At 40.3% G+C, this 26,680-nt stretch overlaps 1 protein-coding gene across 1 annotated transcript; it reads right to left on the bottom strand.

Annotated features, from left to right (window-relative positions):
• Positions 1 to 13,243: 13,243 nt before the first annotated feature.
• Positions 13,244 to 26,259, bottom strand: LOC117774501 (beta,beta-carotene 9',10'-oxygenase-like). Its single transcript, XM_034606972.1, has 13 exons — positions 26,124 to 26,259; positions 23,576 to 23,780; positions 23,269 to 23,480; positions 22,508 to 22,623; positions 22,259 to 22,361; positions 21,591 to 21,719; positions 21,332 to 21,492; positions 21,077 to 21,244; positions 20,496 to 20,633; positions 19,210 to 19,392; positions 18,484 to 18,594; positions 16,525 to 17,600; positions 13,244 to 13,255 (listed from the first exon to the last, which is right to left on the bottom strand). The coding sequence occupies exons 1-12, from the start codon at positions 26,140 to 26,142 to the stop codon at positions 17,484 to 17,486; spliced, it is 1,662 nt and encodes a 553-aa protein (XP_034462863.1). The 5' UTR covers positions 26,143 to 26,259; the 3' UTR covers positions 13,244 to 13,255; positions 16,525 to 17,483.
• Between the last annotated feature and the right edge of the window lie 421 nt (positions 26,260 to 26,680).

The raw sequence follows: 26,680 nt of genomic DNA, 5'->3' as shown, positions 1-26,680 counted from the left end.
AAACAGACCGTCCAGAGTATATCTGCACACCTGAGGTTTTGTTTATTAAAGTTTTTTGTTCATGTACCTTTGAGGTGATCCTGCAGATGTAATGTCATCGGCTGCCTTGCTCCAGGGTTAAATGTTGTCAGCTTTTGTCTGATGTTCCCCTTTTCAGGTCAGTGGAGATGGCCCTCTGTCGCACCAGCTGTGAGTCGGTCACAGAGCTATTCAATCATAGCCGCCAGAATTATACTAATCACAATCACACCGAGTCTGGATGTGATGTGGGTCAAGAGAAAGTAGAATTTAATCCAGTTTTGTTTAAGCGGTCCGTCCTTAAATGACTGTTAATGCTCAAGCTATCAACGACTCAGTGTCGATGGAATCTCATTCATATGGTTCTTATATTAGAAAAGCACCTTTTCTTCAGGTTAAACCTTTATTCTGTGCTGCCATCAACAAGTGTTTTTCATTCTTTACAGATGATATACACTTATATTTCACTGATCGCTGAAATAACCATTGAGGCAGTACTAAAAACAATGAAGCAAATTACGGTAATATTGTTAAACGATAGAAGAATTACAAAATAACAGGAGGGCCTTATTGTATCAAGTGGTCAAATAGAGCAATACAATAAATGTTGCCTTTAAGAACCAAATACATTTTTAAACTACAATCGGAAAAAAACACTATAACCCTCACAACTGAATTTTGATTACATTGTGATGCATTTTGAATTGTCGTCATGATGAGCTGAGGTGACGGGAACAGGAACAAACACCATTATTCTCACGTCATCAGTTTTAGGGATGGAAATGTTGGTCACTTAGTCAGTTCGCCACTTTGATTACTATTAACTATTCATGGTCCCCAGAGGATGAATCACCATGAGTTCGATGATCCCCTTTATTTTTCAACTTGTGTCACCAAAATCTATGACATTAACCTGTCACAAAATTGGCTTCAGATGTTGGCAGACGATGTATGTTACAGGTGATCGCCTGACCTTTCCTCTAGCGCCACCATGCGGTTAACCTTTGTGTTTTTACGGTAAATATCTCAACAACAACTGAATGAATTGCTATGAAATTTGATGCAAGCATTAACATCCATCCAGAAACATTAACTTTGCCTGTAACACCATCCATAAGTCAATATTTAAATTTTGTTGTTTTACAACTAAGATGGGAAACATATCTTTTAAACATTTGCGTTGCCAGTGTGAGCCTGTTAGCATTTAGCTCAAAATACCACTAACTCTGCTAATGTACAGTGTCACAGCTGCTAGCATGACTGTAGGGACTATTTTCTTTTGCAGATATGAAACTGAACTGTTGCACTTTCAGCAGCTGCAACTACAACAGTTACATGCATATTTAGCCGACAGTTCCTAAAGATAAATTTATATTTTAATTCTCTATTGTTTTTCATGTATATTGTCACATTTATGTGAAAGATGGTGTAGTTCCTTTGTATGATTTTCCACCATGCAGGTATTTATTATGTGTAAACTACTGACCAAATACTACTGTAACAGTTTTTTTGTTGTTTTATTGCATATTTGTTTGAGTAAAATAAATCAATTAAATAAGTAAATTATCACATGAACAAACAACTTATTAAATATCAAATTGATTCGTATTTTCTTCTCGTGCCTTTTCTGTAACTGTACTGTCTCACTGTATATTCAGGAATAAGAGAACCAGCGTGTTGTGAATCATCTTCACGGCAGCAGAGGGGACATAGATGGATTGCATGACATGGTGCAGTTTGCACATGGAATGTAGAAAGATTTCAGGCGCTCGGTGATGAAGGCCAGATGTTTGAGTTATGCATAGGAAGTCAATTGTCTGCAGTCGCTACCGGGTATGACAGTGATGCAGCCAGGCACCAGCCCTGGTATCTGCTGTATAATCAAATTTAAGAAGACCCTCTCACGTACTGGGGCTCGTGTATGACCAGTGCATGTGCTTGGTTTGCAAAGAAAAGATCCCATAAACAGAAATACATGAGGACAAATAGAAACTGTATATATGAGAGGTTAAAGTTTGAATAGCAAATAATCCTGTTTGTTTTACTGTAGAGCAACACACGAGTGTTGATCACTGTGATTGGTCAAAAATGCAAATAAAAGCAAATAAAATCACAATCCTTCCTCCTGACTCAGATTTAGATTTCTTAGCTTTTGCTTTTGTATTCAGTGATTATATATCTTTGTGGGATTGAGTCAACAGTCAGTTGGTTCTTCAAAAATAACTGATTCGAAACGTTAAAGTTTGAAAAGACGGTTGGAAATATTTGTGTGCTTTGCTTGAAAAAAAAAAAAAAAAAAAGCTTTGTATGGATAAAGTTTTCATCCATAAAACATTGACAGGAAATCAATCCACTGCTGAATTCTTGAAAAAGAGTTGAGGGCTTCTGCTGGACGTGGGGGTCACAGAATGTGAGGAGGAATGCAAATCTATACAGCAGGCAGCGTTTATGCACACAGTAGAAACTCATCTCCTACTTCTTCTACTTTCCTTTTCCCTTGTTCCCTCTCCCTGCTTTTTCCTCCTCGTCTTACACACACACACACACACTCACACTACCAGCCTGTCTCTGCGTCTCTCTCACACACACACACACACACACACACACACACACACACACACACACACACACACACACACACACACTGTCTTTTGTTTGGAGTCAGACAGCATTGAAGGCAGATCCTGTGGCCCTTCTGAGGAGAATGTTAATATGCCCGCTCTGGTCTCTCTGGGGACGCAGAGAATGGACTCTGGCTGCTAATGCACTGTCACACTAACCCGCTCACTCTTTTTTTTTCTCACACAGTTAGCAACTGCAGCATTACTGCCAACACTGTGAACTCAGCTCACAACTTACTGGATCATTAAGAGTTGCTCCAACTAAACTCCAGGTATTATGGACATGTTACTGTGCACGTCAGTTTCATGGATTATACATTTTGTGTTTTCACCAAACATATCTACAAAAATCATTTGTGTTCCGTGCTATCCAAAAATGGGAAATGACCTTGCTCAAGCTCATGGCTTTTATAATATAGAAGAAAATTTAAAAAAAAAATAAAACTTTTATGTCACACCGATGCTCTTTGTATCCGATTCAACAAAAGATGAGTCATTCAGGGTCAAAACCTTTGCACATCAACAGTGAGACGAATAAATGGGACGAAATAGCAAATAATTCAAATAGTTTTTTGAAAGACTCTTCAAACAAATAAATGAATAGTGTCCCAATAATTAATCGCACCTCTGGAAAAGAAGGATTGAGTCAACATCAAGCGGTGATCATCTGGTCCTTTTACTTAATAAAAGTATAAAATGACAAAATACCTGCAGGTACAATATTGATAAAGAGACTAGAACTTTGTCAGTTTCACTGCTTGGTTCAGGAGCTTAAACTTTACCACAGCTACTTCAGGACGTATTTCTTGGGTTTCTTGAGTTTTACATTTAACTAAAGTTCCATTTTTTGTAAACTTTCCCAGTTGTGTGCATTTGGTTCAATTCTTCGTCGGGGATTCAGTCGCTTGTTGCTTAAATCTACTTCATGTAGTCTACATATCCTTGTAAAGACCAATAACAGCAATGGCTACAAAATAAATCAACAAATAAAGTTTATATCAGACTGAGGAAGATGTTCTTCTACTGCTTGAGGCTTAGGGATTGGTTAGATGTGTTCATGTCGGAGGCAAAACCTTGGAAAAAACGACCCAAAGCTGCAATTACACTCACTAACACTTACACCAAATTTCGTCACTGATGTAAAAGCTCGCAATGAGTGGATACAGGTTTGAAAATTCACCAGAAAAATCGACCTAATGTGTAAATGCCTTTAATCCCATTATAATAAGACATGCAATAATAGACTAATGGTCTTAATGGAAATGGAAAAACAAACTTTTTCCTCTGGTCCACACTCAAACAGCATTTTTTTAAATCACTAAAACTGATAATTTTCCAAAGTGCAGATTTAGAAAATCTCCAGTTTTTGTGTATCCGTGTGTACGTGTAAAACAGAGCATGTTCGCGTACCCACTGTTGTTTTGTGTACTGAGCAAGCACCAGAAACAACAACAACAACAATGGCGGCTATATAAAGCATAAAGCAGGCTCACAATGTTCTTCTCTGGTATTAGATATATCATTGATGAAGATATGGACGGATATATTTTGTAAAACGAAGGTCGAGTGGACCGAAATCTTTTTTTTTTTAAACAGAGGGGGAAATATCCACAGTAGTGTTGAAAAGGCTTTGAAGATTTAGAACTTCTTTGATGGTTTGAGGACACCTAATATTTTTTCATCATTATTTCAGTTTTTCCACATTGAACTCATTTAACAAAAATATTTACAGGACAAACTCAAGCTTGTAATATCACCTCACAAACAAACAAAAAGTGAATTGCCTTCGCACATTTACTGTATATTGTACTGTACACGTATAGACATCTAATAGAACAGTTATTTACATCAACAGATGTTATTTCAGAGATAACATCTGGGCATAGCAGTAGAAAACTGTTTCACGAAACATTTGCGGGTCGAGGTTTACTCACTCGCTTGTTCTGGAGCTTTCATCTGTATCGCTCAGTCTTCATCAGCAGACAATGGGTCAGGATATGCCACTGTCCAGTGTCAACCTGCATCAACATGCGTCAGTGCTTTACAAAGGCATCTGCTCATCTCTTACAGTACGTTGACCTTTTCTGCCGTTTGTGTGTGTGCTGCGTCCCATGTTTGTTACACTTAGTGTGATACATAACCAGGAGTTTAAAAACACAGGAATGTGGAATTAAGGGGATCTTATTGATGGAAAGGTGGATATTTTTCCATGGTTTCACCCATATTTGAGTGTTTGCGTGTTCCTGCTAAATAAAGCACCGTTTCCTATTTGGACACAATACAGGCCTTTTTGTGAATTACTGGCGTAGAATCTAACACCTGAGGAAAAATAGTGTGGTTTTACTAGGCAGCTATGGTCAAAAAGTCAAGAGGAAATGAGGCTAACAATCGACTTTCCTGATCAAACAGAAGAAAACCAACACGATTTTCATCCTGCTCACTCTTGCCCTGTCCGAGAATCATTATTATTGTTGAGCACACATGAAATAAAAGCAGCAGCCACATGAAACCCTGCACATGCTATTAACACTGTAGGTTTAAGCTGCTGCGGCGGCTTATTTTTAAAATACCAATTAACAGCTCTAACCTTTTTCGATATCACCCAGCCGCCCAAATATATACGAATTAGCTTCGTATAATTGTCATGAATGATCCATTTGATTATCACTTGACTCGTGTTTAAATCCCTCGCTTCAGTAAACTGTGAAGTCAGTGAACTTTTCCTGCGCCACACATCCGTACAGCAGAGTTTCTTCTTTCACTCATTCATTTCTTTCCCTCTGTTTCCCCAGCTGTGAGCAGGGGAAATGCGCTGCAGCGCACTGAAGTCCTTTCATAATGAATGGCAAGGTACAATAATGGCCTTCAGGTTGCCATAGAAATGAGACAAGGGCCCTGTATGTGATTTCTTTTCCTTTTTTTCGCCAAGCGTAAATGACAGTGGACTCGGAGGCAAACACTTTCTTCCCTCCACCATCGCAGGCAGCTCTGCACTTTGCTTCCATCTTCTCCTCCTCTCACGTCTTTTATTAAACCGGCAATTCTGTTGCTACATCGTCTGATTTGATGCGTTAATAAAAGAATCACAACTAGTCAAAGTTATTTATCTGCCATAAATTAATTAAAACAGAAAACTGATGCATTTTAAGAATTATTGAAACCCCCCCCCGATGTGTCTATTCACTTTCTATCACCACGAATAATCCCGAGAGTTTTTCAACGTGGAGCACTGAGGTCGATGGCGGTGCACGATTAGATCACAAACACCCAAGCAGCTTTTCAGAATTAGTGTTGATGCAGAGGAACGAATTAGGACTCGAGGTAGCAGATGGAGCGTTTTCACCACACGAGGCGTCCGCCCAACGCATGTCTCCTCCCGGCTCCGAGCATCTCCGTGCAGCTGCTGGTGTGGCTGTTGAAACTGAGCTCTTGTGATCTCAGTTCCCTCCCAACAGCTGCTCCCGAGCTAAACAAAGTATTGATCCAGTCCATCATTTTCACACTCGTGTGTCTGGAGGTTGGTGATGTGTTTATGTCATGTTTGTGCTGTCAAGAAATGGCCTGGTGGAAAAGTTTGACTTGTAGCTGCTGGTGTGCGTGTGTGTGTGTAGCTCAATTACACAGCGGCTGTAAGTTTCATTAATCATCAACAGGCAGCCAATGAATTTAAACAACTGTAGATTTGAACACATTTATCAAATATCTGCAAAACATTTCATCAACATAGAAAAGCACATCACTCCACCAAGGCTAACGCCCTATCGCCATGTTTAAGAAAGTAGGGATGGGCCCGTTTATTTGAATCCCAAGTTTTAATGGGTTCTTCCTGGGGTCATGTCCCAACCCTCCACAAGACTTTATGAGAATTTGTTCAGAATTTATTTTGAAGCAAACGAACAATCAAACGCTAAAGAACATTTTGTTCAAATTTAGAAATCAACATAGTTTGATGCCAAAACTGTGTAAATGCCCATGTGGTGAAGCTTTAATAATCGATTGTTAACTTACAAGCAATTGAGCAGAAATGAATCACCAACAAGTTCGATAATTGTTTGGCAAGAACAAACGAGCAAGCAGAGTGATTCATTCAGCTAATGTAGGAAGGTGCTGAGAATTGTCCTTTATTTTTTCCTCCGTCCAAGTTGAAATGTCTTGGAAACCACAAATGAATTTGTTTAGAAAAAGTCTGTTTCATTGGCGCCTGGTGTCTTTTGTCCACCATTTCCTGTTGAACTCTGTGGGATTTTGAAGGAAACTGTCCCCAGAGACGCACAAAGACTTTAAATCCCCCTCTCTCTATATAATCCTGCTAATGAGTTTATGATTAACATCAATACATTTTTTACTCATACATACTTATCGTACCATTCTTTGTCTAAATTTCGTGATTTAGTTTAATGTGATAGAGTGAATGCTGTGATTGGCTGACGGCTCGGATCGCGTGGAACTCACCACCCCTGCTTCCTGTCTAGGGATTTGTTGGCCAACAGCAGTAACCATTGAAATGAGTTGCAACTTATTTTCCAAATGGGAAAAAAAAATGCAGCTGTAAATCTTATTTCCTCAACAATATATCTCATGCATATAATCTTTATTTCTGTCTTTGCAGTTTTTTTCTGTATTTGACAGCCTTTAAAAAGAGACAGGAAATGTGGGGGAGAGATGTATGAAATGTAATAAACGTGGGGACCTTAACTCAATGTCATGCGGGGAACTGAACTGTGGATGTTGCACTTATGTGACTTCATCTCGATAAACTGGTCAGATTCTGCATGTGAATATAAAGAATCTGTAGGCGGGGGACGAGGTTCTTCTGGTTATGTTTCTAGTTTGACTAATCACATTTGAGCAGGCTTTGGTTGTCTGCAGGTCAACACTTAGTGTGGAGGGTAAAGGAGGTGGAACATGTGACCGCAATGCATCAGCTATATCTTTTTTAAATTATTTTTATGTATCTGCGTTAATATGCAGATAGCTGTTAATAGAGATTAGCCAAAATGTTGTCTGGTCCTTTAATGGTTAGTTTAAATCCGTTAGTTATGAACACATCCAGTCGTAGATGTCGTCTCTCAACTCCAACTTCAGTCTTGCATCTAATGTTGCTAGTTGGACTAAACACTGAACTGCGATTGGGGATTCCTCGAGACGCTTCAGCTGCCAATGTTTTCTCAGATTTTGTGTGACATGATGATGATTAGAAGACTTTTTTTAAAGGAGTTTTGATAATATCTATTTTTATCTTACTGTAAGTCAAAGTGACATAATGTGAGTAAACATGTGGAAAACCGTATACAATCTGACGGAGCAGGTTTATGAGGCTCCAGCTGTTAACATCCAGATAACAACCACACTTTGACAACACATTGGATTTTCTGTTTGAAAATGCACATTTGCTGTAAAGCTGAGGTTTGCCACAACACTTTGTCTCTGGGTGTGTACTGATTGTAATACTGTTGTTGTAGCTGCTGTACTACATAAATCTTTTACTGTAGCCTGACCAGGCACATATGTTCAGTGTATTCATACTCAAGGCTGAAATGTTTTCCATGTCAAGGACCTGGTTTGTCACCTCTTTTTTAAACTATGTTGCCTGCTATGTATTCGCATGAAAAACTGGAGAATTTAAGTAAACGTAGTACGACTTCAAAGTGAATAAAAAAATATATATTCTGATTAACATCCAGTTTCCCTCGCTGCGTGTTTTTATTCACCGAACATGTTAATTTCCGTTTGACCCAAACAAAGAGACAGAATGTTTTAACACACGAGCAACTGAAGCCTTGAAAAGCAAAGACAAAAACCTTGTCTGCTTTAACACTGATGAAACTTGGTGAGTGATCTGGTCAGTTTGTCACACTGTATGAACATATACGTTATTAAATCTAATGTCAACATGAGATGAGGTTATAGGCATAAAGAAGTAATATATCCTGTTTGTGTGTGTGTGTGTGCGTGTGCGTGTGCGTGCGCGTGTGTGTGTTGATTAAGAACGAAAGCTGCTTAAATTTCAAATGAGCTTATACTGTTGTGACTGCTCGCATTGAAGCTGTGTGTTTTCAGGATTAGATCACACTTCAGGTGTTTACTTCATTTTTATCTGACCGACGATCACTCACAAAAAACACGTTTTTTTTTTAAGTATATATTGGACTTTTCTCAATGACCTTTTGTGTGTGTCCTTAAATGGCATCAGTGTCAGTTTTTCTACAATATTATTTATAGTGTAATAAATCCTGTAAGTCAGTTTAATATCAGCATTCTTGACCCGTAGAGAAACTGGTTAGTTTACCCATTGAGTGCGATGCCAGAATCAGAAAAAATAAAATAAAAGATATCCAAACTAATCCTCCTTTAATCATGTTCATCTGTGGTCTCTTGACCTGAAATGTAAAATCAAACTGTTGAAATCATCTCAATAAAGGACTTCAAGTACACTGATTATCTAAAGATAGCAAGTTTATTTAAGATTCTCCATTTTTTTACGACATTCGTTTGAAATAAGAAAATATTCGAAAACTACTCCCAATACATATTTTACTGAAGAGGAGACATGAAAACCTTGACCATCATCATCTTCTGTATAAAAAGTTATATGAATTATTACTTAAAACCCTTAGAACTTGAAAGATATTGAAGGACAGAATGATTGATCTACGGTTTATTAAAAGCAACTGTCGAACTTTTAATGTGAATTAATGGCTTCATGAAACGGGTGAATCAGGTACAAAACAACCTTTTGAATCTGTTTGTTTGCAGTTTAGCTGTATTAGCTCATTGAACTCACATCAATCATTCAACATGCCGCTTTTATTCCAGAGGGGGAAACGGACAGACAGTTTATTTCCTCCTTTGGAAATAAACATCTGTCCTTTGACCTTATCATCTACCATCTGCAACTGCTCACATGTCTGTAACTCACCGGCAAGCGAATTTTAAGACGGACGCGCCGAGGGGCGTCCGTCTTTCTGTCACAGACCTGTTTTTCGCAGGTCTCTGCGGCCAGTGTAACCAAAGACCCTTTTGGCCAAAGTCCACGTGGCACAAAAAGGCCGCAGCATTCCTGATGTCTGTGGCTAATCTGTGGTGTCAGCTTGTGTTAACGCCGCACCGCCAAATTTGAGGGCACCCGGTGCCGGGGAATATTAAAAACTCCCATCAGCAGCATTCCTCCCGAGAAGGGGGCGGGTCTGACGAGAGCAAGGGTCACCTAAGGTTGAACGGTGGTTGAGTGTTAGAGCCGCTCGTACTGTAACGGTCTGATCCGCTGGACAGGAGGTGGGGCCGGTGCGGGACGGAGGGAACACACTTCAAAGAGAGAGCGCTCTCTCCTTGTCTATCCTCATTGAAAGTGGGCTAAATGAGCTTTGTGGGGGCTTTTGTTCCCGCTGTTAGACAATTCTGAGACTGGACGGAAGATGCCGAAAAGGACAGGAGGTCATGTTGGTAGTTAATTATCTGCTTCTCAACCTGCCAGACGCTTTCTGCATGCCACCCCAATTGACCTATAATGACCATGAGATATTGTTCTGCTAAATTTGAGAAGTCTAGCAAGTGTAAGGTCAGACTGTTCCTACAAGTGCCACATGTCAAATTTCACACAGACCTGAGACGGACTCTGTACTTGAGTGCAGGCATTTCTCTTCAGATATCCAACCCTGCAGCATCTGACTCTACACAGAACAGACGGACACTTTGCTCTGCAGCTCACAAATTGATTCGTGACTGATAAAGAACCTTTTTCATTTTGGGTGCAACTCAGCAATCTGTGACCTCCCCGTACCTGAGCTCACTAATAGCAACATGATAGGCGCAAAATTCGACATACTTCTGGTGGTCTGAGGCTGCTGTGCAGACATGTAACATGTGCTCTGCTCTCCCGACTCCCAGAGGGGCAAGGACAGGAATGCATGCAGGGTCAGGGGTTGGACAGTCCTGTGCACGTGCACCGCTGTAGCCTGGCAACAGGTGCTGTGCAGGGGCCACAGCCAAAGTTTTATCTTTTTCATCTAACAGAACATTTGCACACTACCTGATTAAATCAGTAGTTTTACCTGTCTGTTTTAGAAAGATACTGCATGTTATAATATTCCCTCTACGTTTTTATTATAGTTTTGGTTGAAAATGTTCGATGTTGGACAATCCGAGCTGCGAGTGGAACATCTGCAGAGAGAGAGAGAGAGAGAGGCTCATAGCTGAGAGGTTGGTAGTGTCTCGGGGAAATGATAGCTCTGTGCCAAGGTATTCCTTCTCCCTCCTGAGAGAGGCCCCGCCATTCAGCGCGGTGAGGTCAACAAGTACAGACCATTACCCACAATGCCCCTGAACGGGAGGGGAAAAAAAGGAAAGACTTAAATAGGGCTGTTCCTTTAAGATGGTAAGACAGGAGCTGCCTGAATGCACTCGGAGACAGAGCTGCAGCCAAGATGGGGAGGAGGAGGAGGGAGGGTGAGGAAACAGAAAACAGAGATGTCGGAGAGGATCAACTTGTGTTTCCCCACGTCTCTGCTGAAAAGCTGTTAGGTTGCAATTATTCATATCCTTAGAAATTATGGGTGTCAGTTTGCTGATTGCAGCGCTCGGAGAAAAAGGAGTCTTGTTGCTAGGAGAGGAGAGATTCAGCCTTCTCTTATTGGCCACTAGGATGCGTAAGGTGGCCCAATGAGAGCCCTCCCCCTAACAGCGGTGCAATAGTAGAGCTGCCCCCACATGCAGACCTGATTAATATGTCAGACATGTTTTATGGGTTAACGTGAATCAGGCTCGATGTATTGAAAAGGCTGCAGCAGGGAGTTAGTCGGGGGAGACTGTGTAAGTGTATGTAAGTCTATACAGTGTGCGTGCCGGGGAGCAGACACACACACACACACACACACTCACTCACACTCACAGTACTCTGAGGTCAAATGATGCTCTCGACTCTGAAAAATGCTCATACACACACACACACACACACACACACACACACACACACACACACACAGAAGAATAAGCAGCTCTCTGCCTGTAGTAATGGACTAACTGAAAACAGACTAGTAAAGACTGGAAATAGGAAATAGGATTCCTCACATGTGCATGATTATAATGGGAATGCAGCACACAAAAGAAAAACGGAAGCTGAACATTTGACTGTGGTGTGATGCAGTACATTTAAGACGTGCTACAGTCGAACACGTTGTCAGGAGTCACCTCCGATTGTCTGGAAAGGTTGTTGCCGTTGAAGCCTGCCCATCTCTCTCTGTGTCGGTGTCATCTCAAAGCAGAGGGGGAGGTTTAAAGGAAAATCAGTGATTTGACACATGAGCTTGTTTTCTGTCTCACCTGCTGTCGGATGAGAAGATTGACATCAGTTTCATCACCTGCACAGATAATCAAGTCCAGCGCTTGTTTTGCCGAGCGTACTTCAAAGACTGCAGGCAGAGGGGGAAGCGCTCACATGTCAGGAGTGGCTGTAGCTGTAGTCTTTACAGGCTGCTCAACAGTACAGTCAAGACTCACCTTCACATATCAGTGCGTGATGGTCACTGTGTAATCGTGTGACTAGTGTGGAATCACACAAGATGGCAGCACTTAGAAATGTGATCAAAAAATGAACGCTTGAACAAACAACAAGCATGTGATAACAAAAACCTAAGATGTCACCAACCATCTTCGAGTTGAATGTATTTTTTTGTGCATTTTGACTTTTTAGTTTGGTCCATGTCCCATCCACTAACATGGAGGAGGCTGGGTTTACGACCTATACAGCAGCCAGCCACCAGGGGGAGACGCCCAACTTTATATACATGCTGCAATCCCAGACCAACCTATCTAACTTAGACCATAGCTGCTAAACTGTAGCTTGACTCAGACAGTGTGACCGCATGAACAATACAAGAGCCTGAAAGTGAAGCAGCTAAATGGAACCCAGCCATCGTCACTATTTTATTTACGCCGATGTTTCTCCTTTTGTCATTCTCCAATATGTCTTTCATGGGAAAAGCCTTTTGGAAATGATATCTCAGGTTGTGTCTGAAATCAAACACTCGGATTCAGCCCTAAACTGACTAGAAGTTGTGCAAAGTAATTGCAGGCATCAGACAACGTGATTTTCAAAACCGGATTTTTTTAATTTCAATTGAGAGAAGATTTTTCTCTTAAAATTTGACATTTACCCCGACTGACAAATTATAGGGCACTGTGATGTTTGTACAAGAAAACCGCTGTTGTTTTAAAATGATGTAATGTAATAGTGTTTTCACATCTGACTGAGAAGAACTATCTGTGGACTTGCTGCAGTCTCCAGGGTAAAAATGGTGCCGATTTAGGATCATTATCTCCAGTTATGTTTAGACAGAAAACCGTGGACTCCAGGTGTTTTCACTCTCATGACTGTGTGGGCGTGTTCACACTGATTCACTCATTCCCCCGTTTGTTTCTTTTCACCTGTAAATGTCTTTACTTGTGAAGTTAATGAATCTTTGTGCCACTTGCCAACGTCACAGCTGTTGTCTGTCAGATTTATTTGTGCTGTCATTTTTTTTTTTATAATACATATAATTCATCAGCTCATAGGGATGGTAAATGATTTCTGAATCCTGGCAAAGATTATATTCATTGTAAAACGTATTAAAATCTTTCTTCTTTCATGTCTTTGTTTTCTGGTTTCATATAAACTCTGTGATCGTGGTAATTGTGACCTGCTGCACTGGATAACACCCATGAGTGTAATAGTTAAGGCTGCTCTGATCAATATTTGAATTAACATTTTAATTGCATCCACTGACTCTGTGTAATGTGAAAGATGTTGCTGGTCACTAACCCTGCAGTGGCCCTCAGCTCTGCAGAGCGTTCCAGAGTCTTCCGGCTGTTTGTTTTGATTTCACGTTCACAGTTTTCAGCTCCAAACTCTCTGTACTCTGTCCACTCAGCACCAAACCAGAGTAAACAGAGAGTGAAGGTTTTTTGACTGACATTTGTCTGGTGCACACAAAGTGTAAATAATGTTGCTTCTCGCCTGCACCATGTAAAGGGAAGCCTTTGCGAACACTTTTCCTATATCAACTTTAAAATGATGAAGGTAGGTCAGTGTTGTGCCCCCAGGTGGCCGAGTTAGTTATTTCAGGTTAAGATCGAAAGCTCAATGACGAACTTTAATCATACTTGCAGGGCCCTAAGAAAAGTGTTTTAATCTCCTGCCTGCTGTTATCCCTCCTGCAATAACTTCTGTAAACAGGCTTATACCAATAACAAAAGTATTATTCAGTTTCACAATAACACGATACAGTATATGTTTTAACAGTGTACTGCTGCCTGTGACGGGGCAGATGTTCTTCCTGTTATCTGACTTCAAACGTCTCCCAGATTTGCACAGAGGGCAGCAGAGCTATTCATATCACCAGCACCAAACAAACTAAAAATAAATGTTGAGCTTCTTATTCCACAGCTCATCACAAACTATCATCCTGCCAGAAAAATCACGAATCCTGACCCGGGACACGTCTGACTGCTTCAATAGATGTAACAAAAGTGCCTGTTACAGAGCCTGCATGCTCTCTGTAGCACAGAACAACAGAATCCAACCAATGGTCAGGCAAGCAAAAACACAAAGGATAAAAAAAAAAGGGTTTTATGTAATGTTTGCTGAAAATAAAACTAGAAATCTATATATAAATCTATCAGAACTTCTATGCTCTATGAAGATCTGAAGTGGAACAATGTCAAACTAGAGCTGCATACCGTTGCTATTACCACATAAATTTACATTTATATTCACTGGATCCAGATTTTTATTTAGATCTGCACTAAATGTCACACACTCATAAATGTTTGTTAATTATTCTCTGGGAAATCGTTGAAAATGTTGAAAATGCCCTCATTTAATAAACATCCTTCCACCAAGTTTCATGGAAATATGTCGAGTAGTTTTTTGCGTAACCATGTTTACAAACCAACAAACAAATCAACAAAACAAATTAATGGGTGAAAACATAACCCCCTTGATGGAGGTGATCACTTCAGCTTCCCTGTAAGCAGAACGCAGTGATGAGTACTCGAAAGTACACAGTGACACATTCTTCTGGAAATGTTCTTTTTGATTTTTAAGAATTGTTCTAATATAATGTACCATCTGCAGCTCCACCTCATAATATCCATCATCAATGCAAGTTGTGTACTGTAAGAGCATCCCTAACACTTTACAACTGTCCGGGGAGAAGAACGTTTTCGATTCAGAGGTTTCATTTTAAGAGTTCGGTTCCTGTTGCTTTAACCGTCTGTCAGGAACACACAGAGAGGTTTTTTCTTTTTCTTCTTTTCCCTTTTGTTCACTCCTCTATGGAAATGTGCATCTGTTCTGCGGCCACACACGCAGCCCAATAAGTGAAATGGCAAGCTGCAGTTAGTCTTCTGCTTTAATCCACTGTCGATTTTGATCTATTCCAATTCTTTTTATGTTTTGTTTTCTCTCTGAACTAAGGTGTTCCTTTACTTGTTCTTTTTTCTTCTTGTCCTTTCAGTTTTTTCCCAGTGGAGGCACTTTGTCTCAAGTGTCCTATAAAGGCGGTTGTTAGGGTCACAGACTTGGAAATAACCCGTCTGGGGTTCAATGCCAGGCCTCTGCAGTGTTTGCCGTAAGTTTTTGACGAGGCAGGGTGGGCTGGCGGTTACAGACTGTCCCATTGTCAGAGGGTCACAAGTTTGATCCCTCTTATAGCCGCTGTGCCCATGTTTAGCCCGCCTTCCTCAGAAACGTTACTCCTGCCTCTCTCCTTTGTTGAACCCGAAAGTGGATCCGTTAAGATTCGTAGAATCATTCAGCTGAAAGCAGAGAGCGGCTGTTCATGAGGGTCACAATAAAACGACTGAGTGCAACACAGTCATGTTGTATCGTTGTCTCTCTCAAAACCAAGATCATACTGTCTCCGAGTTTCACACAAACAACCCAACATGCAACACTTTTCTTGCCGTCTCTTTATTTCTTTCTCCTGGTCAGGTAGTGAATTCAGGTCCTGAATGCAGAATCGCTCCATGACTGGAGGGACTGAGAGTAAATGGTATCATGTGCTGCCTTCTAGTGGACAATGTGTGGAGTTCTTACTAAATAACCTGCATTCACAGTCATTTAGCATGTTTGTGTGCAGTGCTGGTCGGAGTAGACTAAAATCATTTTTTTAAATCCCAGAATTTGATGTAAATGAATGTAAACAAATGCATTGAGTAAGTAAGTACCTGTGCACTTTTAAATGTGTGCATCACACTGCACATAGTGGTTACTAAGTTCTAAAAGTCAATAATACTTGCACTGATTTATCTGCTGCAGAGCCCATGTTTAGACTTACTTTGTAAAAATCCATGTTTTGAAACTGTGAAACTGTTCATAATGAACGTCCGCTGTGTTTGTAAAATGTTTTGAAAAATTGTGAGAAATTGTACTTTGTGAGAGAAACTTTCATGTCATGAAAGAAAAGGAAAATGTATCATCTTCGTTCTACACAGAATTTAAGTAAAGAAAAGAAAAAACACACAAAACAAACTGACAAGAATTGTGTGAAACTGCAAAATGACTGAACAATGAACTACTGAAGGACAATGAAAACAATAATAAAAAAATACATGGAAGATATAAAATCCTACGATGAAAAGAGAAAGTGGGAAGGACAGATGCTCTGAGAATTTCCTGGTAAAAAAAGAAACAACAACATGGCCTTGGTTTCAGATACATTTAATGATTTCTTTGTCAGTGAAGTCTGTGTTTGACTGAAATTTTGTGGGAAGCAAAGTTGTATTAAAGAATCTATATTAAAAAAGGAAAACGGATGGAAAGGAAATAGTTTTAAAGATCAAGAGTAATAAACCCACGGTCTGGAATCATATTCAAATGTTTAGTTAAAAATGTAAATGAATGTACTGTTAAACCTGTGACTCATATCTGTAACCAGTCTCTAAAATGGAAAATTAACAGCTTATCATGATACATAATAATATATAAAGCTGAATATAAACTGCAGACCTTTTTCCCTAGCTTCCACAGTTACTGGATACTAATGCATATTCCATACAAAACCTGATCACTTCATTAGAAATCATAATACATTTCATATGAGCAGCAACATAGATTCTGAGCTGGTAAGACAACTTTGTTTGTATAAAAGGAAGATAGAAAAAAATAGAAAAAGCAATAGAAAATAAAGAATATGTAGTAGTGGTCATTCTGGGGGGAAAAAAACTAAAATTTGACATATTAGAGCAAGATTTACTATTTAAAAAAATACAAAGATCTGGATTTGGAGGGAGAGGACTCGCCGCGTTAAAGTCTTTACTGAACATTACCTGTGGAGTTCCCCAGGGTTTAATGATGACTATTGATATTTATTTTAGAATGTTTTGGTAAATGCTTTATTTTGTTTGCAATTTGTTCACATGTTCAAAATAAATTGGTTAAATCAAACAAATTACAAACTTTAGTGTAGAAAATAACAGGGGAAAAATGTTTTGAGGGGAAAACTCCCATCTACAAAAGTAACACAATCCATAATATGACGATTTTCATTTTCCAGCTGTTTTTACATGTGATCATATTTGTGAACAAACACCTTGGCAGAGATTTTGTGTTTTAATGCACAACTGTGTAACAGCACCTGAAAATTCACAACGGTAAATATTGGATATAAAAGTAAATCAGCCTTTAAAAAAATATAGTCTGAGACTAAAAAGAGTACAAAAGAAAATGTCCATTAGACACTTGGGTGATATAATAGTCGGACCATCCTTTAAGCTCAATATAGATTGATGCCTACATTATAGTAATAACTTGTGTATGATACAGCATTTTGTATTCTTTGTATCAGAAGAGTAACATAGTTCGATCTATGCAGATGCATTAAAGGTTCCATGGAAGCCATAAGGGATGTTAACAGGCACATTGGCTCTTCCCAACTCCTCAAACGTCTTGGCATCCAAAACCAGGAGGAATGTCCCTTTATCCTGTAGAGAAAAGTTTGGTAGGGATCACAATCAGAAACCACACAGAGCACCTAATCCGAATGATGTCAGTCATAGTGTCACTACAGCAGAATATTCCTCTGTGCACACAAACAGCTCAAACTAACATATATGATGTGATTCAGAGATATTTGATGTGATTCAGAGATATTTAATGTGTTTCAGAGATATTTGATGTACTTCAGAGATATATAATGTGATTCAGAGATATTTGATGTGTTTCAGAGATATTTGATGTACTTCAGAGATATATGATGTGTTTCAGAGATATTTGATGTGTTTCAGAGATCAAGTGTTTCTTACAGGTGCTAAGGGAAATAAAAGAAGCATGAAAAATACATAAACAATAACATCCATTTAGGAGATTTTGTTTGGTATACTACGGTACTTTAAATTAGTATTGTATCCTCTGAAAGTCTTCCATCAGTTCTCCTGCTGGTCACTATACAGTTGAATTTTAGCTTTAATTCTCCACCAGCGTTTTAACAGCGACAGCCAGGGAACACAATGACAGCTCAACATGGTTCAAACCCTTCAAAATAGAAATAGTAGGGTTTATCTCAAATTTCAATTAGAGCTGTGTAATGTGTAGAATTAACTGATTTGCTAAATTGAGTAAATCTGCAAAAATCCTGTGTGGAATAATTTGCAAACATTGTAGGTTTGTTTTTACATGAGGCACAAAAACGCTTTTGTTCCTGCTCCAGCATCCAACAACGATTTCATGAAGAGAAATATTTGTAAATTAAAATTTGGTAATTACGTAATTTTCTCTCTCTCTCTCAAACCATTGAACAAATATTTTTAAAATGTCCGTGTCACATGGGCTCTCTCTCATCAACTCCTGTATTAACTTGAGACTTACTTGTGAGGGGGTGAGAACCACAGAGAGGACGACACCATCATCCTCCTCCACGGCTTCAGGTGACGGCACAAACACAGGCTCTGAGGGGTAGAGACCCTTCTGGTACCAGACCTGTGGTATATCAAATTCAAAAGTGTTTCAGCATTCTACCTTTTACGATAGGGAAACGGAAAAGCTGTATTAAGGCATAAAGAGGATGTTGATCAAAGCGACCATTAAAAAAAAAATGTTTTAGGATAATTATGTCTGCGCTATAAGTCAAAAGTATTAGAACATCTGAATTTTACTAAAATATACATACGTCTGTGATTAAAGAATAAAACAAGTAAATAGTAAAGATAAAATAGGAATTTGTCGAATTGTAAATACTTTGTTTTCACCTTATTCCAGTTAATCCCAAACCAGCTCTGTAAACTGGAAAGACGTTTGTGCAGCACTTTGCATTTACTTCCATTCATTGTGGACAGCCTAACCAAAACCATATCTATAACCTGAACCATTAGCAATTCATACCAAACCCTAACCTAACCACAATTCACATAATACCACTAAACTTAGCCAGGACCTAAGCAATGATTTTACACACACACACACACACACACACACACACACACACACACACACACACACACACACACACACACACACACACACACACACACACACACACACACACACACACACACACACACACACACACACACACACACACACACACACACACACCTTAAACGTCTTGTCGTTCATGTCCATCTTGAGCAGAGAGTCTCCCACCAGGTGTCTGAAGCCACAGCCGTAGAAATATCGGTATGGTCGTGTGTTACATCTGCCATAGTTGATCTGAGGGAACTCCAGGCCTCCGTAGTCATCGAGGTCATCACCATGGAGATTCTCATGCTGGCAGAAGACCTGTCGACAAAGTGTCTAATGTTATGATGTTTCTGCCTTCCTGACATCCGTTCACTGAACATTTGCTTCAGTTTGAGACGCTCATTTGAAATGGAAGAATTTTCTCAATGAGGCTGGGAGCAAAATTAAAAAATGTCATTTCCAGGATCTTTAAATTGTTGAGCACTGTCTTGAATGGGTGATTTTTTTAAGACTAGAGTTATGTATTGTTGTATACATCCGCCAACCAGTGCAGTTTCTGTGTACAAATTTCCACATACTTTTTTCACTGTAAGATTTACCTTTGACAACTGAGACACAATAACATGAGGCCATTGTTACCTTGACCTTTGACCCTGGGCTACTTAGATGAAATCCAAGCTCAAGTGAATGTTTTTGCCAAATGTGAAAGAATTCCCTCAAGTCGTTTTGGAGATAGTACATTCACAAGGCAAACAATGTGCTTTGTGAAGTCACTGTGACCTCCAAAATATAATCAGTTGAATACAAGTGAATATGTTTCAGGGAATTCTTGAGACATCGCTTTCACGGACAGAGGCGTAAACACCTTGCAGTAGACAGCAACCATGTAAACATTCTCAAAACATTTCCATCTCAGATTTGTTTAAGATTGTAAATGCACCACTAATGCTACACATATTATTTACTCAATCTCAAACTGGAGTTTGTCCTTATGTGTTGAATCCAGTTTTTATAATTCTTCAATTTAGTATGTGGGGTGATCTGTTTGTATTTGTGGAAAGTAACCCACTACAATTACCAAAGTACTTGGATCTATAAAAGTACTTTGAGTCACTTTAAGAGACTTGTATTTTACTTTATCTCAGAGGGAATTATTGCACCTTTTACTTCACTACATGAAGAACTTAATTCATCATGACCAACTAAAAAACCCAAACACACTTAAAGGATTTGTAATGCTACTTCAGTAATATAATATTCAATAATACACCTGCCACAGGGCATTTTTTGTACCTTATGGTATTGTTGCTTCTATTAAATAGTAAAGGGTTCTTCCACCACTATTTGATTAATATAGATTGATTTGTTCGATTGAAATGATACAGCAGAGTTTATAATGTACGATTCATTTTCCAGCTCACCTTATCCGTGCTGACTTTGACACACGTTGCGTCACTGGAGGGCCGTGTGTTCAGGTTCTGGCCTGTTGGTGTTTCACTCGTCACATTCAGGGGCAAAACAAAACGCCGGGGGTAATTCTTGGCCAAGGTGTTGTACACCTGGGAGGGACACACCACAGGAACAAAACAATCGTGAAGTATTTTGGTGTCTTTGGTGCAAAGAAACAGTAAGACGGCAAAAATCGAATATTCAATATAAACACTTATTCTCCTAAATGTATTTCATAATTATTTAGCAGAAAATAAAATGATGATTAAGCAGGTACACACCTCAAGATGAGGAAAAAACAGATGTATTGAAAATCTGCTCTGATCCTTTCTGACTGTGTTAGAGGATGTGAGGATGGATTTAGTTGAGATTATTTGTTTATCTCTCAGGGACAGTGCACATTGACAACCATTACTGGGAATATGATAGACTTAACAAAAAGGGCTAGTTGTCATGTGTAGTCCCTGGTCAGGTGTTGTCTGGATTTGTTAAATTCACTTTAATAACTACCCAGAGTGTTAATTTATGTGTGCACGAGTAATTAAATTCTGACCTCATCGAGTGCATCTCCTGACTTGCGTAAGTTCTGGATGAGGTAGTTGTTGATGGCTTGGCCGTCGTCTGCGCAGCACATGTCAAGCATCAAGAGTCCATCCTCCTCGAAGGCGTTGATCTGATGGAAGGTGGCAAGGGCTTTGGCGTGGTACTTCACTGAGCTGACCTGCGGCACAGAACACATGGTTAGACCACCCAGGACCTAAAGCAAGCTTCCTCACTTCCTCACCTCTAACCATCCCACCTATCTCACCTTGCCTGTGTGCTTGTCAACAACATGGAAGACAGTTTCCAGATTGGGATCCCAGTAGATGCCTTCGCTCAGAGCCTTCCCCCTCATCTTACATGTCACGATCTTCAGCAGGTCCATCTTGATTGGCTGCTCGATGAACACCACACAGTTCTCTGACATGGCTGGAAGCAAGAGGATCATTGTGCTTTGTGGCTTAGGACAACAGGTGAAAGATACCGACACCACTAATGCTGAGTGATATCAAGGAGCCCTGACTTACCAAAGCTGTGATAGTAGGAGGGATGGGACTTGTTTGAAGGCACGATAGAGCAGAGCACTTTGGCGCCTTGCAGCGTGTCTTTGGCATCGGTCTTCTCAGGCGGCACTTTGATGATGTTGTACTGGGCTCCTGAAAAACTTTATCTTTAGGCATCTTTAACACACAATATTACCTCCGCCAAGGAGGTTATGTTATCATCTCTGTTTGTTTGTTGCCTGTCTGTTAGAATGATTACACAAAAAACACCGGAAGGATTATTACAAAACTTGGTGGAAGGGGCGAGGGAGCACATATGTGCATGGTTTGCTTTCTCGTGCAGCAAATTCTGAGTGAAAAACAAGTTCTTTTGTGTGAGAGAGAACTGCAATACATTCCACCTGCAGGTACACGCACATCTGCAGCTGAAAGTACGAGGGACATCTAACTGCTAGGACGATAAAAACATTATGGCTGAAAGCACTGCAAATAGCACTACACATCTCCTATGTTATTATAAGAAGTGGTTCATTATGAAACTGCCTAGCCAAATTAATGGGAAACACTGCTTTGACATAGCGAGATGGGGCATTAGCCTTGGGGAAGGTATGCACTTTTATTATTTGATGATCAGTGAGTGAGAAACAAATAATTAAGGTGTCAATTTTAATTTTGTGGACAATGGGACTAACCTTTGCTTCCATACGAGTTGCCCATATTGTAGGTGGTACCGTCAGGGTCATAGTGTGGGTGGGCAGTGGCTCCATTAACAGCAATAAACTTGCTCCAGTCCACCTATGAAACAAAGCAGTGACTATGAAGAATCAGTGTGTGTGTTAATAACTGGACTCTATTATGCATATATATGTATTTATGCTGCATGTAATTCATAAAACTTAGATTAATATTAATATCTTACTGCATGACGCTCATGTTAGTACCTTTTCCAGCGTTTCTAGATTCTCTGGGTTCACTTTGTGCATGAAGTTTGTCTCTGTGCTGACATAGTAGTCACCTTTGTACTTCACAAAGCTCACACTCGCATTATCCGTGGGCTCTGCAACAAAGAAAGACATGTTACTGGATTGCTGGGGGGGGAGGGGCTTTTAAATGAACGACAGCATTTTTCCTTTCAAAATAATCAGCTTCCTAAAGGACACTGCTTTGTTATTGCAGCTTGTAGTTGCACAAGTCTAGTTGGGGGTTGTAGAATATTTTGGGAAGGCCTCTCCCCCCTCTCTGATTCCCCACTGTGGGGCATGTAATTATATAACCTGAGAGTAAACAGGATTCTTGGCCTCAACACATTTTTTAAAAAGAAAAGAGCTTGTTCCTTGTATCCTGGCTGTTGTGGCTATCTTTCTCAAATGACCAAACTGCTCTCATGACTGTTGCCATTTTTGGATTCGAGTAAATTATGGATCTTGATGAAAAAAAAAAAATCAGGCATATTTAGGAAACTGATATCTATGAGGTTACGCAACATGGTGCAGCTAGTTTGAATTTAAGGGGACCACTGAGTGACATCCTATAGTTGTTATTTCATTTATACCTCGGAGCGAGACATAAATAGAACGAGGCAGCTTCCATGTACTGGAAGTCAACTAACCAACCGCATCTAATTCCCACAACCCCTCCTCTTTGAAAGACAACACCCCTTAACACTAGTTTTTTCCAGTCCCATCTTATTACATCTACTCACCAATCATCTCAAAGCGAGACAGGAAGCGTTGAAAGAAGTTTTTACAGGGGTCGGGCATGGCGAGTGTCCCGAATTCTGACATCATGATGCGGTCCCTCTCACTGTTCTTCTTGTAGGCATCGCTGCTCAGGAACCGGCTCCTGTACGTCACCTGGCCTTGGTCGATCTTGAACTGGTGTAGCATTGCCATCCCGTCGAACCAGTGGTTATAGCTGCGGTGGAGTACACAAGTCCAGGTTCAATCACATCACATGTATTTAGTTTCAGTTGTGCTGTGCAGCAGTACATCGAGGTGTTTCCAACTCACTGTGTGTTTCCAAACTCAAACTTCCCCGGGCCGTTGCGGAGGAATTTGCCATTGATCCAGGGGGGAATGCTGCCTTGCACTGTGGTAGCGATCGGCTCAGGGGTCTCCTGCGCAGACTGGACCAAAGGAGAAATTGTCTCCAGTCCCTTCAGTGGCGTGTTGATGGATTCCTTGTCCTTGCCATTCTCAACAGGCTTGTCATTATCTGTAGGAAATAAACACGTACACGGTATCTTACCAAAATTGCGGGGAAATGGCCATCTTTGATTATGGTGCATTCAATTCAAACTGGATGATTTTATTGGCAGATCTAGGGTGAACTTTGGAAAACACTACAGTTATGTTTCTTTGTCTGATAAGATCCGCTGTCAACAATAACCTACAAAGAAAACTCAATTGAACTGCTCTCAGCGCATTGCTTTTAGCCAAAAGATTTGCGATACATTTCTAGAATATGTCTTAAAGCCGACCAGGACATCTTAGTGTTTAGTCTGAGGCCTTGCAACCATGGAGAAGAAAGAAAAGAGTTGCTTAGAAACATTCAAGCTACGAGAAGCATCAACCATTTCATGTAGTGATGATATAAAAAGGCTGGATATATGAATGTAGTTAAGTATTTTCACAAAGATTACATCCTTACAGTCGCATTTCAAATGTTAATGCGGAATGCAACATTCATCCTTTATACTTTTCTTTACATTTATTTAGGTGTTCAAATTCTGTTGTAACAAGCCAATCTTCTCGAAACCGGACAAAAAATTTGAAACTCGACCTAACTCTTAAATTATATGGTAATTAAATGGTGCAGTTTTGTTTTATAGAGTAAATGTCACGCGGCTTGTTTCAACACTATATTTGGGCAAAAGTCAGTTTAGATCCTCAGCGGGAATAAACACAGGCGGCTTGGTCATTCTGCTCTGGCGTCAGTGCAGAGTTTTATTGACTCAGCCTCCCCGTAGAACTCCGCTGAGAGACGACTTCTCCAGTGTTTATGAAGACATCTGACTTAAATTATTGTCAACAGTCAGCTCCACTGTTACCAGGCAACGGAAGCCCTTATTGGATTTGCCCCGTGTTCAATTATACAACCAGGGAGTGACTTTTATATAATCTTTGAGTGTAAACATAAAAAGGAACATATGTACAGTAAAGAGGTATGTTGATATTTTAATGAATCGTTTTAATGAATAACCACATGTGAAGGATTCATATGGAAACCTGAATGGACCTGGGTCCTTCCTTACAACTAAGCGGTGCCAACTGGGCCACGCAAGCTTTTTATTGCTTGTTTCACACTTTTCAATTTCCCATCCGGCACAATGTTGCTCAAACAGCAGTGCACGTGTGTCCATATAGGCTCCCAATGGTGTGTTGGTCTTAAAATGAGGCTTGATCAGGTTAAGTGAGGCAGTGGAAAAGCGATTGCACTTTTGAACCCTGTTAAAAAACCTGGTCGGAAGTCAGTGGCACAGTGTTTATTGATATTTTAAGGTCACATCATGAAGATTGTAATATTTGCTCACAGAGGTGAGTGCACACAGATTGTTTACACATGCACAGATGGTCTGCTCACAGTTAAACTGACACCAGGCCTTCTGCAGAGAGGTGTCCTCTCTTATCCCCTGCATGGTACATCTACCATTACACCAGCAAACAGCCTATAGTGCACCTGACTTACATTAGGAATGGGAGATGACACTAGGTGGCAAATTCTATTTAATAAAGAGCGAGGTCAACGCTGGACTTTTCTGAGATTTAATCTCTGCAGCTGCAGATGGACTCACAACACATCATGCAAAGATTCTGAGTAAAGTGAGGAGGGGGACATCAGGGATCTGTACCCGTCACACATCTAACACTGAGAAAGGCTTTGGGAATTTTTCGAGCATGAAATCACTATTTGGAGGTGTCGAAATCTCCCGTCATCTTTTCTTCCCCTGTTCTTGGACATGCAGTGACGTGCTGCTGCTTACACACGTGTGTCGTGTAAACACGGCACCTTCTCCTGCATTTTAAGCCAGCGGATGGATGGATGGATATGGACACGCCCCCCAACAGCACTTGGGCTACGCGCAGTACCACGTGATTAGCTCTATAATAGAACTAACGTTTAGCCCGAACCGTACCAGCGCTGTTTTGATAGATCATGTGACTGCAGCATGCGATGAATCAACCTGCGCTAACAACAATATAATCACGTTCTTTTCGACATTCAAAAGATCCGCGAGCTGCGATCAAACCAGGCAAACTGGTCTAAAGCGCGCAGAAGCATAAACAGCTTGTTCTGCCATCATCACAGTCACATACAGGAACCCGCACTGCAAACTCACCTTTTCATAATAAAAGGCAACAACGTGAAAAATGAACCTCCAGCCATCAGTGTGTTGAGCTATTCAAGTGCGCACAGGTTATACAGGATTTAGCTCGGCTGCAGTCTCACTCTCATCTGTGTGTGTGTGTTTGTGTGTGTGTGTGTGTGTCATCAGCAGGTGGCTAATAAAACGGTGCTAATGCGCAGTTCGAGTCAGTGTCAGAATAAATCCCTCACCTGAGCTCACAGGAGACATGGCCGCGGTGAACAGGGAAGGATACAGCCACTGGTCGCTGCATCTGCTGCACCATTGACTGCTGAGCCAGTGGAGCTGCTGGTGCTGCTGCGCTATTACATAACCAGGTTATATAACACAAAGGGAGAGAGGGAGAGAGGGAGGGAGAGAGAGAGAGGGCAGAATGACAGATGCGAAAAAGTTTCCACCGTTTTATTATTACGATAATAACAAAAAAATTATTATTATTATAATAGATGGGGCAGTAGAGTAATGCATACATTTTTATTTTGTACATTTTATTTATTATTCTTTCTTTCTCTTTCATTTGTTTTGCGATGTAGAGGGCTGTAGAGGAATGCATAGATTGTTATTGTTATGAAAGTTCTGTGGAAGCTGGTGAAAGGAGAACTCAGGCAGCAGCTGGTGTCTTGCGTAGAAGATTTGAATGTGGACTTGATGCATCAGGGAGACCAGAAGGTGGAACAATACAACAACGCTAACAGAGCAACATGAGCAATTGTCACCCCCAAGTCTGAAGATGTCTCCCACAGCCTCC

Source organism: Hippoglossus hippoglossus, chromosome 14 (assembly GCF_009819705.1).
Source record: "Hippoglossus hippoglossus isolate fHipHip1 chromosome 14, fHipHip1.pri, whole genome shotgun sequence".
Taxonomy (NCBI): Eukaryota; Metazoa; Chordata; class Actinopteri; order Pleuronectiformes; family Pleuronectidae; genus Hippoglossus; species Hippoglossus hippoglossus.
Note: the sequence above shows the minus strand (reverse complement) of the source record. Positions and strands in the feature narration are given on the sequence as shown.